The sequence below is a fragment of the Mirounga leonina genome, unplaced genomic scaffold (genome assembly GCF_011800145.1).
Source record: "Mirounga leonina isolate KUSES-001 unplaced genomic scaffold, KU_Mleo_1.0 Mir_94, whole genome shotgun sequence".
In the NCBI taxonomy this organism is placed as follows: Eukaryota; Metazoa; Chordata; class Mammalia; order Carnivora; family Phocidae; genus Mirounga; species Mirounga leonina.
The window spans coordinates 38,180,647-38,199,749 of NW_023270855.1; the positions used below are offsets into that span (position 1 = coordinate 38,180,647).

At 37.7% G+C, this 19,103-nt stretch overlaps 1 protein-coding gene across 4 annotated transcripts in view; it reads left to right on the forward strand.

Annotated features, from left to right (window-relative positions):
• SFMBT1 (Scm like with four mbt domains 1) overlaps positions 1-19,103 on the forward strand; it is a 130,247-nt gene that overhangs the window by 68,340 nt on the left and 42,804 nt on the right. For all 4 annotated transcript variants that reach the window (XM_034998072.1, XM_034998069.1, XM_034998073.1 and 1 more), the window contains 3 exons: positions 3,579-3,733; positions 10,502-10,596; positions 18,777-19,017. In XM_034998072.1, the coding sequence (XP_034853963.1) occupies positions 3,706-3,733; positions 10,502-10,596; positions 18,777-19,017 (364 nt within the window). In that variant the 5' untranslated portion in view covers positions 3,579-3,705. The remainder of the gene's footprint in view (positions 1-3,578; positions 3,734-10,501; positions 10,597-18,776; positions 19,018-19,103) is intronic.

Consider the following 19,103-nt stretch of genomic DNA (forward strand, 5'->3'; position numbering starts at 1 on the left):
TGGGTTTCATTTTCATTTTTTTTGTTGTGTGTGTGTGTGTGTGTGCCTGTGTGTGTTTGACCTCAAAGCTTATTTTGTACACTTAGCTTTTAGTATGGCTCATAAGGGCTTTAGTATGTCTTCTTAGAGCCCTTTATAAGTATCTAGGCACTGTATTTCACCAAAATATTCTAAAGAAGATGAGCAAGGTTAGATCAGTTAGTTCATGAGAACTTATTTAAATGAATAGCTCTAATGGGTTTTGGTCACCCACCACAAGAGGAATTATAATACCAAAATCAATGATAAAATAAAGTAAAACAATTTAATATGGTAGGAAGTAAATGAAATAAAAGGAAATAAATGAAAAATGAATTAAATTTCCATATTCTAAGCTCCCGGATATTTCACTGCTTTTTTCCCCCCTCATTGCATAGAAAGAGAGCATACTAGCAATGAAGAGATCTAACGGATGTTCCACAGCAAAAGTCTTCATCAGTTTATTTCTCATAATCCTATTAAGATGATGAACTGATTGTTCATTGGTTAAAATCTTAGTGATGCTGTAAGATTGAAAAAATAGGAATGCCTGGGTGGCTCAGTCGATTAAGCGTCTGCCTTCGGCTCGGGTCATGATCCCAGGGTTCTGGGACCAAGTCCCGCATGGGGCTCCCTGCTCAGTGGGGAGCCTGCTTCTTCCTCTCCCTCTGCTTGTGCTCTCTCACTCTCTGTCAAATAAATAAATAAAATCTTTAAAAAAAATATCACAGCCTTAGCTTTCAGCTTCATAAGTCTTGTGGTTTTCCCAACTCTCTTGTCCTTGGCTTTGAAGCTTCACTTATTTTATATATATGATGTGTATGTGTGTGTGTGTAATCATTTTGCGTTAGGTGGCTCTCTGCACAAAATGTGCTGGCATATTCCAAGAGTTTATGAACATAAGCAGTGGATCACATCTTCAAAGCCTACTGAACCACCAGATATTTATGTGGCCTTGGCTTTGCTCCATCAACCCATGATGAAGAGACAGGTGTTCTCTGTAGAGATGATGCACTAAGTTAGTGCCGTAGGAACTTGACTCAGTCAACACTGTAGAAAGTTAACATTAACTCAGCATTTACCACGTGGTCAGTTCTATGCTGAGTGCTGTTCACGGATTGTCTTACTGATCTTCATAGCGGTCCTCTGAAGTGGGTACATTACTGTTATCCGTCTTTTACAAATGATGCCATTGGCACAAATGAGTTAAATCATTTGTTAAAAGTCACAAATGTAGGGGCGCCTGGGTGGCTCAGTTGGTTGGGTGTCTGACTTTGGCTCAGATCTTGATCTCGGGCTCCTGGGACTGAGCCCCACTTTGGGCTCTGCACTCAGCTGGAAGTCTCATTGTCCCTCTCTCTCTCCCTCTGCCCCTCCCCCTGCTCGCTCTCTCAAATAAATAAATAAAATCGTTTTTTAAAAAGTCACAAATGTAGTCAAATAAACAATGGATATAGGATTTTAAAAAGTTAATATAAATAATGTCCTTCATTTGCTTTTTCCACTCAGCAGTATAGACAACATTCCCATGTGCTTTTATGGATCTACCTAAATTCCTCTAATGGTTGTAGAGTATTTCCCAGTATAGGTGTATCATAATGTATGTGGCCATTCCATTCCCATTTGGTAAACACATAGGTTGTCTCTGGTTTTAAAGATAATACTGTGGCAAGCATCACTGGTTATGAAGCCTCCCACACATGTGTTTTGTATGAAAGATTCTTAATACCAGAATTGCTGCTCAAAGAGTTTGTGTCTTTTAAATCTTTGTAAGTTAAATTATTTTTCATTAAATTCTTCTCCAAAAAGGTGGTACCAGTGTGTACTCTGAAGTTCTCCCATTTATCCAACTTCCTTGTCAACCCTGGACTTTTTTAGTTTTAAAATTTTTACCAATCTGAAAGGTGAAAAAGTTGTATATAATTAAAAATTATTTTCCTCATTCCTAATGAGATTGAACACATTTTTATAAGCTTTAACTCTGATTTTTTAATGTGGATCAGTTATATATTTTGCCCATTTTTCTTTTTTATTGTTGTTGAATTACAGGAGCTTGTATATGGAAATGAACCTATTCTATGTTGCTAATATTTTCACCCATCTCCATGGTCTTATTTATTTATTTATTTTTAGTAAAGTATAATTGACAAATAATATTCTGTTTCAGGTGTACAACATAATGACTCAATGTTTGTATACATTGCAAAATGGCCACCAGAGTAAGTCTAGTTAATATCCATTACCATACATAGTTACAAAAAAAACAAAAACTGTTTTCTTGTGATGAGAACTTTTAAGATAAACTCTCTTACCTTTGAATTTTATTTATGGTGTCTTTTGCCATGTAGAAGTCTTATGCTTACATGTTTTCTTTGCTGTCATTCCCTTATGGTTTCTCAACTTGGGTCCAGAGGGATCTTTTTTAAAACACAGATTTGATCATTTCCTTTCTAAGTTTAAAGAAACCCTCAGGGGTGCCTGGGTGGCTCAGTCAGTTAAGCGACTGCCTTCAGCTCAGGTCATGATCCCAGGCTCCTGGGATCGAGCCCCGCATCGGGCTCCCTGCTCCATGGGAGGCCTGTTTGTCCCTCTCCCACTTCCCCTGCTTGTGTTCCCTCTCTCGCTGTGTCTCTCTCTGTCAAATAAATACATACATACATACATACATACATACATACATACAATCTTTTTAAAAAAAATAAAGAAACCCTCAGTTGCTTCCCACTGAGAGGCAGTAAAATACAGTGCTTGAGGACATGGAATATAGACATTTTGCTTGGCTTGAAACCTGGTTCTCTTACTTCCTCGCTGTGGAGCCCTAGGAAGGTCAGGTACTTGTTCTGTGCCTGGACAGGACGGGGAGGAACTGCAAGTGGGTATGAAGTGTTTTTTCAGGGGAAGGGAAATATTCTAAAACTGGATATAGTGGTGGTTACACAACTCTGTAAATTTACTCAAAACTGTGGAATTATACACTTTTTAAAGTGGGAAATTTTGGTATGTGAATTATAATAAGGCTGTTCTAAAAAACAAATGGGTTCAAAGCTTATTTTGGAGAGGTTCCCTTTATAAGTGTAACTGTAGACTAATGTAATTGATACTTTTTGGTTCTGCATAATATTCTAGATAAATGCAATAAAAAACTAGATAAAGTAATATATCCTTAATCTTATTCATTGGATAAGACAGAGCATTGAAAGCTACCTTTTTCCTTCAGAAATTCATTAGGAATTAGGGTTTTTGTGGGTAGGAGTCATGGTGCTAAATCCTACATCTAAGGTTAAAGAGTGATTCATATACATGTTAGTTTGTTGTGATTTTTAGATATCAAGATCTTGGTAGTGCAGTCTCTGCATACACACACACACACACACACACACACATTTACATACGCAGTCTCCAAAATTAGGAAAGGTATCCATTTTTTTCTCTAATCCCCTCTATTCTGCCAGTGTGTGTCTGTTTTATGTGCCCTCCTAACTCACTGGAGTGCCAGGTCTTATGAATGAGTAAACATGCTTGGGATTCAGGCTGTTTATGTGTTCTTTTTGATTTTCCAGCACTTTCATTTGGACCCTTGGATGCCCATTGAGCAAATGCTTGAGACCTGCAAGTAATCTTCAGATCATAGCAGAACTGTAAGGCCTGCCCTTTGCGTGGGGAGGAGACAGCTCATGTTCTGTGGAAATGAACGGGGAGCAGCAGCTTGATGCAGGTATTGGTTTTGCTGAGCAGAATTCATTTCTCACAGTGCAGAATTCTCTTACTTACCTGTGTTGTCTGATTTGTCTTTCTACCACTGAACGGGAAGCTCTTTGAAGATATGAGTTCTTTCTCTGTCCCTAGCAGAGAACCTGGCACTAGGGGGTCCTCATAATGTTTGCTGAAAAAGCAAATAACTTTTATGAACAGACGTCTTAAAAAAATTTAATTTTGATAGTTATTTTGAATTATTTTGAAATAATTATAGATTCATGAGAAGTTGCAAAGATGGTACTGACAGGTCTTGTGTACCCTTCGCCCAGTTTCTACCATTAGTTACATCTCCTCTAAGTATAGTACAATATAAAAGCCAGGAAATTGACCTATGTATAAAGTATATGTAGTTCTCTGTCATTTTATCACATGTAGCTTCCCATAACCTCAGTCAAGATACAGAACTGTTCCCTTACCACAAAGAGCTCTTCTCTACTATCCCCGTCATCTATCCCACACTGTCCCCCAATCTTCTCTTACCCCAGGCAACTGTTAGTCTCTTCTCCATCTCTGTGTTATTTCAAGAATGTTACATAAATAGATCACATAGTATATGACTTCTTGAAATTTGCTTTTTTCATTCAAGATAATGCCCTTGAGAGCTATCCAAATTCTTGCATGTATCAGTTTATTGCTCAGTAGTATTCCATGGGTGTACTACAGTTTGGTTAACTCTTCATCTACTATAGTACATTTTGGTTGCTTCTGGTTTTTAGCTATTACAATAAAGCTGCTGTGAGCAATCATGTACATTAAGATTTCATTTTTCTGGGGTAAATACCCAGAAGCACAATTGCTGGATCATATGTTTAATAAAGAGACAGCCAAACTACTTTCCAGAGTGGCTGTACATTCTTACCAGCAATGGATGAGAGATCTGGTTTCTTCACATCCCCCTCTGCCATTTGGTATTGTCACTGTTTTTCAAGTCATTTTGATTTGTATATAGTGTTTTTGAATGTATCTCTTTGTATGGCTGTTTAGTGGTTGCCCTAGGTAGAACACTATCTATACATAACTTAGCATACTTGCTGGTGTCATCATTTTATTAATTTGAGCCAAGTGTGGAAACTTTACCTACTTTTACATCTATTTACCTTTATAATTGTCTTAAATATTTCCTCTACAGACTTTGAGAACCACATCAGACACTGTTAAATTTTGCCTCAACTGTCAAACATAATTTAAAGTCAGAAGGATGAGGAAAATGTATTATATTTTCCAGTATTTTTACTCTTGAAATTGTCCCTTATTCCTTCCTGATTTTCTGATTACTTCTTCTGTCATTCCATTTCTGTTTATAGAATTTTTTTAGGGTTGATCTGCTAGTGATAAAATATTTTACCTTCCTAGGACAGTGCCTTAATTTCCCTATTAATTACTGAAGGATATTTTTGCTGGAAATGGAATTCTGGGTAGAAAATTCTTTTCTTTCATCTCTTGAAAAATACTGTGCCTTCTGGCCTCCATGGTTTCCGATGAGAAATCTGCTGTCATTGGAATTCCCTCGCCTCCATTCACCTTAAATTTCTCTTCCTGCTGTCAAGGTTTTTTTCTGTCTTTAGTTTTCAGAAGTTTGACACTTGGTGTGTCTTTGCACATATTTCCTTGGGGTTTATCTTGTTTGGGGTTTTCTTAGTTTCTTGAATCTTACGTCTTTTGCCAGAATTGGAAAATTTTCAGCCATTATTTCTTCAAATACTTGTACAGCCCTGTTCTCTTTCTCTTTTTCTGGGACTCTGTGGGCACCAGTGTTAGATCTTTTCTTGCTGTCCCACACTCTTTTCATTTTTTTTTCTTTCCTCAGTCTTTAATTGTAGTCATTCTCCCCTCTATCCTTTTTATTCTGCTAAGGGGCTTACTATGGAGTTTTCTTATGGTTATGTATTTTCAATTCTAAAATTTCTATTTTGAGCTGAAGAAGGATGAGGAATGGGAATAGTCTCAACCTAAACCACAACCCTGCTCTTCTAACCACGTCCAGTGGCTTGTCTTGAATAGTTAACTTTTCCGTTTGTTGTGTGCCTTCAGCTAATTTCACAACTTTGAAATAATTGATTTTCATCATTTTTAGCCAGCGTTTTTGCTACTTTTCTGGGAGAGTGGGTTCACCGAGGTACTTACTCTGCCATTTAGGAAGTTTATCAGTGTTTTGTTTTAAATGTTATTGTTAACTCATGGATTTAAAGTGCATGCATGTGCATGTGCAAACACATGCGTATACACACACATACACATATGTGATGAGTTTGATTCCATTGCTATCATCCTTCATTTGATGATCAAATTGCCCCATTCTAGCAATGAGCATTCTTTCAGATTGGTTCCTGTGTTCTTTTGGTGTGATGTCATGTATCTTTGATAGTTCCAGTCCTTGCTTTCTAGGGTAGTAAGATTCCCAGGTACCTCTTGCACATTTTCTGCCCCAGACTTACAGTCTACCATTTCTCAGGGAAACTGTGTATTTTTCTTTTTTATTGATAGTGGATATAATATTTAGAGACCGCAGTCTGGGTGCTGGGGTGCTCATTGATACTAGGTTGTCGTTTCTTGTAGGCCTTATCCATTGACATAGCTGGAAACTACACGTCTTTTGAAGAGAAAAGAGTCCGATGGCTTTGTTTTATATTCACAATTTTAATTTAAAATTGCAGGGCTTTTACGCTTGTGTCTCTTTTCTTTTGGAATTGTGTTGTTTCATAACGATGTTAATATCACGTATTTTTACCCTATAATATTTCTATAATTTTTTCAACAGTACCAACATTCCAAGTATTAATATCAGTGTGAGGTTTAAAATTTCTTCATGGTTTTTGCCTCTAAATATATTCCACTGGGGTTTGCAGTCAGATATTATATTTTAATATGACGTGAAGTAATCCTGTTTTCCTTGTGGTTATGTCACCAACAGGCATATTTGTTTCAGTTGGAATTTTTTTCTTTTGATTTAAATATGTTTCTAAAATTTTATAAAGTATCTACATAGTGATAAAGTCAAAATTATGTAACATTCCCATTTTCAATCTGATACTATTCATCCTTTTCATTCTTCCCTATATATGCAACTGGTTTTTATTATTTTACTCTTCTGTTGTTCATTTAAAAATTATAAACAAGTATGTGTGTGACTACATACATATATATATTCATAGTCGTATCTCTTAGATACTGGAAATTATCCCACATCAGTATGTAGTAATCTTTCCCTTTTACAGCCATATGGATGTAGGGACCTTATTTTATTCAGCCAGTTCCTTACTGATGGACATTTGGGTTGTTTCCAATCTTGGCATTACAAATAGTACTGCAACGAATAGCTTTGTACATGTCTTTGTATTTTTGCCAGCATATCTTTGGGAGAGATTCCTAGAAGTGGGATTGCTGGATCAAAAGGTAAATACATATGTATTTTGCTAGTATTGCCAAGTTCTCTTCACCAGGGTTGTCATTGTGCTTTACCTGCTTAAGCACAGCCTTACCATAGAGTATGTTGTCAAACTTTGGAATTTTTTTTCCAATCTGATATCTCAGTGTAGTTTTAATTTACATTTCTTTTAAAATGAGTAAATTTACACATCTTCCCATATGTTTAAGGACCATTTGCATTTCTTTTTGATAAATTCTCTTTTTCATGTATTTTGCTCATTTTTCTAGCAGATTATTAGTTTGTTTCTTCTTGGCTTGTTAGTAGTTTTTAATTTATGAGAGATTTTAGTTCTTTAATTCATTATATTTAATGTAGTCGGTGTTTATTTTTTTATTTGTAAATTAGCATGCTGTTTGAGGGAGAAGGTTCCTGGCTAAGGACCATGAGTGTTCAACCTTATTATGGTTTGGTAATGGAAATTGACTTTCTACTGACCCATACTTCCGGGATGCTTCCAGTGTAGTCTTTGTTGGCTTGTTCCATTTTACTTGTTCCATTTTACTTGTTCCAACAAGTAAAAACAAATGGAAAACAATTTAACAAACGCACATGGATAAAAATGAATGGAAAACAATACAGCAAACACCCGTGGTACCTACTGTAAGAATTAATGTTAACATTGTCCAATATTTGTTCCCATTTTTTTTATTCCTGTAAAATATCCTTAACACAAAGTTTGCCCTTTTAACCATTTTGAGGTGTACAGTTCAGTAGCACGAAGTACATTCACGTTGTTGTACGACCATCAGCACAGTGATCTCTAGCACTTTTTCATCTTCCCAAGCTGAAACTCTGTACCTGTTACACAATAACAACTCCCCACCTCCCTTTCTCCCCAGTCCTTGGGAGCCACCGTTCTCTTTTCTGTCTCTCTGGATTTGACTGCTCTAGCTCTTACGTTTAAGTGGAATCATACAGTATCTGTCCTTTTGCGAGATCCTGTCCTTAGGTTCATCCATGTTGTCATATGTGCCAAGATTGCCTTCCTTTTTAAGGCTGAATAATATTCCATCATGTGCATATACCATCTTTTGTTTATCCGTTTATCTGTTTATGAACACTTGGGTTGCTTGCACCTCTTGGCTCTTATGACTCTTATTGCTCTAAACTTTTGTGTGCAAATATCTGAGTCCCTGCTTTCAGTTCTTTGGGGTATGTACCCAGAAGTGGAATTGCTGGATCATAGGGTGATTGTATTTTTTAATTGTTTGAGAAACCACCATATAGTTTTCCACAGTGGCCCCACCATTTTCCATTACCAGACCAGCAGTGCACAAAGATGCCAATTTTTCACATCCTTGTCAACACTTGTTTTCTGCTTTTTTGGGTAACGGTCATTCTAGTGGGTGTGAGGTGTGTCTCCTTGTGGTTTTGATTTGCATTTCCTTTATGATGTTGAACATGTTTTCATGTGTTTTTTTTTTTTTTGAAAGAAATAAAACCTAATAGGGTTTAAGCCTCTTTTGTACTTCCCTTCTAATCCTATTTTCTCCTCTCATCTCCGAAGGTAGCACTGTTGAAGTTGATGTATGTTCTTCTCACCTTTTTTTTTTTATTTTTTAAGATTTTATTTATTTATTTATTAGAGAGCGAGCAAGAGAGAAACAGCATGAGAGGGGAGAGGGTCAGAGGGAGAAGCAGGCTCCCCGCTGAGCCGGGAGCCCGATGTGGGACTCGATCCCAGGACCCTGGGATCATGACCTGAGCTGGAGGCAGTTGCTTAACCGACTGAGCCACCCAGGCGCCCCCCACCTTTGTTTTTATACTCTTACTAATATGCATGCATTTATAAACCTGATACTGCAAAGTTTCCTTTGAAGTCTAAACTGTATCTTGTGCTTTTCATTCTGCACCTGCTGTTTTTATTCGATGTGGGTTTTTTTTTTTTTGAGATTTATCTATGACAATACTAGTTCATTCATTTCATCTGCTATATAGTACTACTCCATTGTAGAATTGCTGTAATTTAGCTCTTCTCCTGCTGATTGCTTTTGTCTGGTGCTATTACAAACAGTGCTGTGGTGAGCATCCTTGTACTTGCCTCCTTGTGTTTGTGTGAAGCCTAGGCTCCCCTAGGGTGTACTCATTCAGCAGCTGTTTATTGTGAACTTGCTAGTGCCAGGCATTGTTGTGGGCAGTGGGGAAACAAAACCCTGCTCTTCGAGAGTTTATGTAAATTGGGATTATTTGATTCTGGAATATTTGAATCTTTGCCCACTCCACAAAAATTTATTGAGTCTGCTGTGACAGAGATATAGGAGTGACCAAAACAAAATTCTGTCTTGATAGAGTTTATTTTCTGATGGGGAGGATAAAAAGATGTATGGCATACTGTCAAGTAGAAATGAATGCCTTTAAGATAATGAAAGCGGAGTCTGGGGTTTCTGCTTTAGATAAGTACTGATGGAAGGCCTTTCTGGAGAGAGGACATTTGAGGAGAGGCTTGAATGAAATGAAGCTGGGAATGACACTGGGGAATGAGTCTTTGAGCTGAGGAAATGAATGCAGAGGAGGCTTGGAAGAAAGAACATGATTAGAGAAGAACAGTAAGAATCCCAGGGTCACTTGAGTGCAGGGAGCAAAGAGGCTGATTGGGGATGAAGTGGCAGGGAAGGTAGCCAGAGGTCAGACCATGTTGGGCCTTTGCAGTCTCCCAAAGAGTTTAGATTTTATTATAATTGGGATTAAAAGGTGAACGATATAGTGGTTAGGTCTTGGGCTAGAGAGAGAGCAATAGAAATGATGGGAAGTTGTTAGATTCGGGATATAATTTAAAAGTGGTACCTACAGAATTTTCTGATGGTTTTGATGTAAGATGTGCAAGAAAAGTTGGAAAACAAGGATGACTCAACATTCTTGGATTGAGCCAAAATACAGACTGGTGGAGGTGTCTTTTACTCAGTTGGAGAGTACTAAGGAAGAATCAGGTTGAAAATTTACATTTGAAATGCCTATTAAGTATCTCAAATAGTTGGCATTAGATACTAAATGATGGTCCAAAGTGATTGTAACAGTTACACTCTCACCAGCTTCATATAATGCATTTGAGTGAATCCCTGATGGATTCCAGCAGGAGACCGACCGCATGTCACACTTCCGTGCTGTTGGGATTCATCAGTAATCAATGCAGTAAAGGAACCTGCCATTAAAAAAAAACCACATAATTATTTTGTGTGTAAAATCAGTTAACTTGTTGTGAAGTAAATTGTGTAAGTTAGGGTTACTAATTTTATGTTTTTATACCTTGAGTTTTCTTTAATTGGGGTCACCTGTTTCCTTTTGTTTTGATTTTAATTCCAGATGCTGGATCTGGTGTGGAAGAAGTGGAATTAAGCTGGGAAGATTATCTAGAAGAGACAGGGTCCACTGCAGTTCCCTATGGATCTTTTAAACATGTAAGCAGTAACTGTATTTGTTTTACTCACTATGTCCCATTCCTTTGTCTCATTGTACCCTCATTAGAGAGTTTAGAGTTATTTTAAGTTGGAGCACTTGAAAAGATTTGAGGGCTTTTTCCTTTTCCCTCCTCCTGCCACCCTCATTAAGAAAGCTGGACATACTTTTTTTTAATATGTTATTTATAAGTAATCTCTACACTCAACTTGGGGCTTGAATTTACAATCCTGAGATCAAGAGTCGCATGCTCTACTGACTGAGCCAGCTAGGCCCTCCTGGACATATTTTAAAATCCTTTTTGGTTTTGTGTATTTTCTGCCACTCAGTGCAGGACTTGTCTTTTTGACTAGTCATGAATATTCCTTTATTTTTGTCAAAAAACCCTCTATAATTGAAGAAAATGGTTTATTTTCTTGCACTTTGTTTTATGACCATTGGCTTGCACATTGGGAGTAATTTCAGTAACATTATTGCTTTCTCTCATGTTGAGCAGAAGCGTGAGTAACGTCAGATAGTGGGTCAGATTAGTGGCCAGTGCAGCGTAGTTTTATGCCCTAATAGCCCAGTTTAATTCTTAATCCATTGACTACATATTTGCCCTGTGTGATGTCTTTAGAGTGTAAGAAAATACTCCAAATTTTATTAATAATTTATATTCAGACCTAGTTTTTTAACCTGTTCACTTACACTCCATCTTAAAACATAAAGAGTTATTGATTCTATTGATTTCATGTTTGTCTTAGTCTGTTCAGACTGCCATAACACAATACCATAGATTGGGTGGCTCAAACAACAGAATTTTATTTTCTCACAGTTCTGGAGACTGGAAGCCTGAGATCAGGGTGCCATTATGGTTAGGTTCTGGTGAGGACTCTTTTCCTGGTTTGCTGACAGCCTCCTCACTGTGTCCTCACATGGCAGAGAGTGAGAGAGCAGGCTCTCTGGTGTCTCTTCTTATATGGACACTAATCTTACTGAATCAGGGCTCCAGTTCTATGGCCTCCTTTCCCCTTTACTACCTCCGTGAAGGTGCTGTCTTCAAATACAGTCACATTGGGAGTTAGGATTTGAACATATGGATTTTGGGGAGACACAATTCAGTCCATAGCAGTGTTCAACAGGGCATAGTTCCTTTGTTCTAGGATTTGAGAAGGCACAAACACTCACTCAGAATTGTTTGATTTTGTCAAGTTGAACTGTATTCTTAAGTGTTTTTATAAGCTGAAGAATCCTGCTTATTTTCAGTTTGTTTTGTAAAAACTCAGTCATGATAGTTGTCCTTTCTGTTTTTTAGTTCATTTATGTTTTTCTTAAATTGAAGTGGTGAGATTTATATATTTTAAGTAAGGATTTCATTTTATATTGACTAATCTTTTATAAACGGTTTCAATATTTTTTAACATAGAAAGTCTATTTGTGATCATGTAATATTTTTGAATTCTTTTTTTTAGTGTTATTACTAATCTGATATGTATTTATACAAGCTTATTTATTTATACTAAAATGAAAATGGAGGACAAATTTTCTGACCAAAATCCTGGATCTAAAAAAATGACATTTTAAAGAGACAGATCCACCTTTTCTCTTTGGCAAAGCAACAAGGAGAATGAAAAATAGATGTATACTCTCTCATCATCAAATGTAGAAAATATTTGTAAGCTTTAATCAGTATATCGTGAAGGGCTGCCAAATATAGTGAAAATCAGGCAGTGGTATAGGAAGATGCTGGGAAGAGATGCCGGTGGATAGCTGATCACAGGCAAAGCTGGTAGAACTCAGATCTCTAGGACAGTGGAGATGGATGTTTAAGCTGCTGGCAAGAGTTTTATAGGACCCAGTTTGGAATAAAGGAGGGAGGGAAGATGGGGCTGAAGAAGAAATTAGAGGCAAAACCACATTTGCAAGGAGGACGAGTCTAAGGTAGTAAAATAGTTTTCCTCATGGTACATGTCTGTTGGAGGAAACAGCACCAGCTTTGGGAAAGGCACTAAGCTTTATCTGAGTCTTCCTGAACAAAAGCTTTAAGCTGCTAGGGGAAGGGATGCAAACCCTGTTAACCCCAGAATGCAGGGGTAATCCATTGCAGCCTAGAGATAGAAGAAATAAAAGCCTTTTGTCCCTGGAAGAGGGATAGGAATACAAGCTGGAGCAATCGAGGTCCCTTACAGTTGGGAGAGGGGTAAGATCACTGAGAAGTTCCTACTCCTTTTTTTTTTTTTTAAAGATTTTATTTATTTATTTGACAGAGACACAGCGAGAGAGGGAACACTGCAAGGGAACTGGGAGAGGGAGAAGCAGGCTTCCCGCGGAGCAGGGAGCCTGACACAGGGCTCGATCCCAGGACCCTGAGATCATGACCTGAGCTGAAGGCAGACGCTTAACGACTGAGCCACCCAGGCGCCCTGAAAAGTTCCTATTCCTAAGACTCAGGACACAGAACCTGACTGAGACTGAGGCTGAATCTCAGAGAATGTGCTTTCCTGCTTGTCCTCAACCACCAAGTTAGGAAATGTTGGGTAACAAAGGTCTGTTTGTAGGAGGCAGACAAGCTTGTGGAGAGAGGTGGTCTTTGAGATGCAGTCACAAAGAAAAGACCTAAATCTGAGGGTCGAGCAGCAAATATTGAGGGAAAAAGCCCTCTGGCAAATGAGCCTCTACCTTAAATAGAAAATGCTAATGTATCTTAGAGCCTGTGGTGTACTGTGAATAATTAAACAACAACAAAACCCAAACCCAGTTCCACTCCTAACTACATTGACTTTAACCTTCTCCCTCAAATTTAAGGCCTAAAAAGAAACATGCCCATTTCCAGGCATAAGTGTTATTTGTTTCAATCTCGATTATTCTATACAGGATGTCTGGCTTTTAACCCAAAATTATGAGACACATGAAGAAGTAAGAAAAAAATAGCAAACTGTCAAGAGACAAAGCATTCAATAGAACTAGACTCATAAGGCCCAGATATTGAAACTATCAGACAGACAGTTGTAAATAACTATGAGTACTAGGTTAAAGTCTCTAAACAACATGTGTGAACAGAAAGGGAATTTCAGTGGAGATGGACACTATTAGAGTCAGGTGGAAATCATAGAAATGAAAAATATGGTAATAAGAGATGTCAAATGCCTTTGACAGGCTTATTGGGAGACTTGACACAAATGAGGAAAGAGTCCGTATACTTGAAGATAAGTCAATATAAATTGCCCAGACTTGAAATGCAAAGAGAAAAGAGGTGGCAAAAAACCAGACCAGAACATCCAGCAGCTGCAGGCAGTATAAAAAAAGCTTAATGCTTATGTAATTGGAATCTCAGGAGAAAAGAAAGTCAGGAAAATATATTTGAAGAGCATAATTGACCGCTGTAGCAGAATAAAAGAGAAAAATTACATTATCAACTCACTATATAGAGAAAAATATTTGGTAAAATTCCACACCCACTCATAATATCAAAAACTCTTAGCAAACTATAGATGGGAATTTATTTAATTTGCTAAGGGATATCTATAAAAAAAATCTACAGCAAACTTTATTAATAGTAATATGCATACCTTCTTTTAATTATGGAACAAGATAAAAATGTTGTCTAACATGACTTCTGTTTGATATTGTATTAGAGATTCTGGCCAATACAATAAGATAAGACAAACAATTAAAATGTATAAGGATTAGGAAGAAAGGAAAAAAAATGTTATTATTTACAGATGAATAAAATAATTTACAGATATAAAATTAATGACTGGGCGCCTGGGTGGCTCAGTTGGTTAAGCGACTGCCTTCGGCTCAGGTCATGATCCTGGAGTCCCGGGATCGAGTCCCGCATCAGGCTCCCTGCTCGGCAGGGAGTCTGCTTCTCCCTCTGACCCTCCCCCGTCTCATGTTCTCTCTCTCATTCTCTCTCTCGCAAATAAATAAAATCTTAAAAAGAAAAAAAAAGTTTTAAAATTAATGACTAACTTTAGCAAGAGTATTAGAAACAAGGTAGCATAAAAAATCTATATTTCTAGGGGCACCTGGGTGGCTCAGTTGGTTGAGCGTCCAGCTCTTGATTTCAGCTCAGGTCATGATCTCAGGATTGTGAGATTGAGCCCCACGTCGGGTTCCACACTGGTGTGGAGCCTGCTTAAGATTTTCTCCCTCTCGCTCTGCTTCCCCCCACTTCTCTAAAAAAAAAAAAATATATATATATATATATATATATATAATTTATTTATTTATTTATATCTATTATATTTCTATATACTAGCAGCAAAGTGGAAACTGAAAGATGTGATTTACAATAGCATAAAAACATCAAATGCCCAGGAATAAATGTAACAAAAATCTGTAAAGTAACTGCAAACCATTATTGATATAAGTTAAAATGAAGGAATATACTTTGTTTATGTAATGGTAGATTCGCTATGGTAAAGATGTCAGTTCTCCCCAAGTACATCTGTAGATTTACTGCAACCCATGTCAAATACCAAAAAAAAAATTAGGGAGAAATTGACAGTCTGATTCTTTTTTTCTGTAATATTTTATTTATTTGAGAGAGAGAGAGCATGAGAGTGTGAGCACTAGTGGGGGTGAGGGGAGGGAGCAGAGGGAGAGGGAGAATCAGACTCCCTGCTGAGCAGGGAGTCCAATGCAGGGCTTGATCCCAAGACCCCGGGATCACGACCTGAGCTGAAGGCAGATGCTTAACCGACTGAGGCACCCCTACAGTCTGATTCTAAAGTTCATGTGGAAATACAAAGGAGCAAGGATAACCAGATATAGCTAAAGAATAAGACAAAACGAGAAGACTCCCTGCACTAGATATGGAAATTAAGGCAGTGTAGTACTGCTCTAAGGAAAAACGAATCAGAAACAGATCCACTTTTGTAGGGACACTTATAACAAAGGTGGCAATTTCCAGTGGTGAGGAAAGGTCAATTGTGTATATGTATCTTCAAACAAATAAAACCTGACTCTTATCTACTATCATACATGGAGATTAATTCAAAGTGGATATTAGTGCTAAATAAGAAAGGCTTCTAGAAAATAATATAGTATTTTATCTTTATGACTTATAAGGATAGGGAAAATTTGTTTAAAAATACAGAAAAAGCACTGACCTTTTAAAGGAGAAACATTGATGAATCAGAGTACATTAAAATTAAGAACTTCTGTTCATCAAACAGCACCATCAAGAAAGTGAGAAGAGGGCGCCTGGGTGGCTCAGTTGGTTAAGCGACTGCCTTCGGCTCAGGTCATGATCCTGGAGTCCCTGGATAGAGTCCCGCATCGGGCTCCCTGCTTGGCAGGGAGTCTGCTTCTCCCTCTGACCCTCCCCCCTCTCATGTGCTTGCTCTCTCTCATTCTCTCTCTCAAATAAATAAATAAAATCTTAAAAAAAAAAAAAAAAGAAAGTGAGAAGATATTTGTAACACAAGTAACTGACAAAGAACTGATATCCAAAATACAGACTTGACAAAAAAAAAAAAGGCAAGGAACTTAGCCATTTCCCAAAAGAAGAAACCTAAATGACTAATAAAGGTTTTCATCTTCATTAATAATGAAAAAATGCAAAGTAAAGTCACAATGAGATACATAGCACACCTTCCAAAATGGTTAAAATGAAAAAGACTGAACATACACAAATGTTGCTTAGAATGTTGGAGCAAAAGGACTTTAAATAAATAAGTAAAATATTTTAAAAAAGGATTTTTCATATACTACTGGAAGAGTAAACTGGTGCAATCACTTTGGAAGTGGTTTGGCTGTATCTGTTAGAGCAATCCATGTGTGTATGCACCAGAGACACACAAATATTTGTACTGTCATGATAGTATTATTTATTGTCTTTCAAAGCTGCAAACCTCTCACAGTGCCTACTATTTGTAGCATTAGAATGGATAACTTGTATAATGGAATACTATACAGCAGTGAGAAGAAATAAACTGTTAAATGCGACATGAATGAATCCATAAGCACTGTTGGGCTGGAGAAAAGCCCACACAGAAGAACATGCATACTGCATAATTCTACGAATATAGTATTAACACACAGACAGTATTTACAGTGTTATAATTCAGGGTAGTGATTACCTTTCACAGGACTTTGGCAGGGCAGTGATGAGAAGGGGGAAGGATTTTTGTACAGCATGTAGGACTTTCCCTCCCTGACTGTCTTTCCAGGACTCTCCTCACTTCTCAGTGGTTGTGATTGCTACATTGCCTTTACTTGTCAGGCTGCCATAGTCTCCCCGTGTTTGGTAGTTCCTCGTTCTTTGTCTTTCATGGCCTGGACATTTTGAAGAGCACATTACATATCAGTTATCTTGTAGAATATTTCTCAATTTGGGTTTGGGCTTTTCTCATGATTAGCTTGAGTTTATGCAGATTTGGGAAGAATTTCATAAAAATGATACTGTGCTTTTCTTACTCTGTGGTATCAAGGATATACGGTACTGATGTTTTAAAACTGGTGATGTTAACTTTTATCAGCTAGTTAGGGTGGTGTCTGTCATAGTTCTTCATTATGATTGTACTGTTTTCCCCTTTGGAATTAGTAAAAATCTTATAGGAGAACCTTTGAGATTATGTAAATATCAGTCATTTTAGCCCTGATCCATGATTCTTGCCTGCAGTGTTTATTTCTGTGGTTTGTCTAATGGTGGTTTTCTGTTTCTCTCTTTTTTTTAAAGATTTATTTATTTGAGAGAGAGAGTGAGCAAGAGAGAGCACAAGCGGGGGGAGGAGCAGAGGGAGAGGGAGAAGCAGACTCCCCACTGAGCAGGGAGCCCAGTGTGGGACTCGATCCCAGGACTCTGGGATCATGACCTGAGCTGAAGGCAGACGCTTAACTGACTGAGCCACCCAGGAGCCCCTGGTTTTCTGTATCTGTCATTTTTCTCTGTATTTATTAATTGGTCTTTTACTCTAAGGATCTATCCCTTTGTTAATTATTTTTTTACAGTATGGACTCATGGATATTGTTTAAATCTATGGGTTATAATCCATTGATCTTATTATTTATTTTATTGCTCAAATTGTCCCTAATGTGAACATTGGGGGATCTTTCTGGTTGGCTCCCATGTCCTTTCCAAATGCCCCCGTCATTTTTGGAGGATTTCCTTACTTTCTGGCATCACAAGATATTCCGGGCACTTAGTGTGTTTTCCCTACTCCAGAATTGGAATCACTTATTTCTCCATGGAGCCCATGTTCTTTTTTTATTGGAGGTGGCATTTATAAATGAAGAATTTGTACACTAAGTTTGCTTATTGCTGATGAGTATCATTACTTATCATCCCTGTCAATTCACAGAGCTAGGAGATATATTAGCACACACATACCTACACATCTGTACTCTTTTTTGTCTGTCATTGTGACCTCATTCTGACACTGCTGATTCCAGTTAGTCGCCACAAGGATCGTGCTAGTCTGCTCTTTCCTTGTTTTTACTTCTTTCTCCCACAGTGAGAAACGTAGCTCTCGTTTCCCACAATATATGTACACATTTAATCTTTGTATACATAGGAAGTAGTTCCAGAATTGCTCACCTTTACCTTTGTGACCATATAATTTATCATCTGAATTAGGACACTTGGAGAGAGAAACAGGGCATTATTAATTACTATTCAAGGATAACAGGTGTAAACATAGACTGTTTCAGGGGCACTGGGAGGTGTGGCTCCTTACATATAGTACATATTATACTAATTTATTATAATATAATATTATAAGAAGAATATTATATATTCTTTTTATATATTATATAATATATAATATTATATATTACATATATATTATATATTATACTTCTTTTGTCCTTCCCCTTTTCTGACTTCATAAATTTTTTGAAGGATGGAGAAATCACTCTTGAAAACATAATATGTTGAAGGTTATTAAAATGGTGAACATTTAGCGATTTATGCACTTCATAGAAAACATCTTCTGTAATCACAGTAGGCTGCTTTGGTGAAAATACTGAGTTGTATTAAAATTCCTTCGGAGTCGGCTGGAACAGAGCAGCATGCTGTTCCCTGTTTGTTTGGATCACTGCTATGAGTTAGAATTGGAGTTTCTCAGGTTTCCCTTGGGAAGGTTTTATTTCATTTAGTGCTTCAGAATTGTAAGTCTTAAAAAAGAATTTTGGCTAAAGAAATACTCAGTTGAGATACTTACGTGGTGGTTAGTAACATTTCCCTGTTCAGGTGGATACACGTTTGCAAAATGGATTTGCTCCTGGGATGAAGCTGGAGGTGGCTGTGAAAACAGACCCTGAATCCTACTGGGTTGCCACCATCATCACCACATGTGAGCAGTTGCTGCTGCTTCGCTACGAAGGGTACGGCGAGGACCGGAGGGCCGACTTCTGGTGTGACATCAGGAAGGCCGGCCTCTACCCGATCGGGTGGTGTGAGCAGAATAAGAAGACCCTTGAAGCCCCGGAAGGTAATGCGGTACTTGCTGTGGAGACGTGCCGTGGCACTGCTGTGTGCACAACCTTGAGGTCTTCGTTCTCCCCCACGCACAGGTTT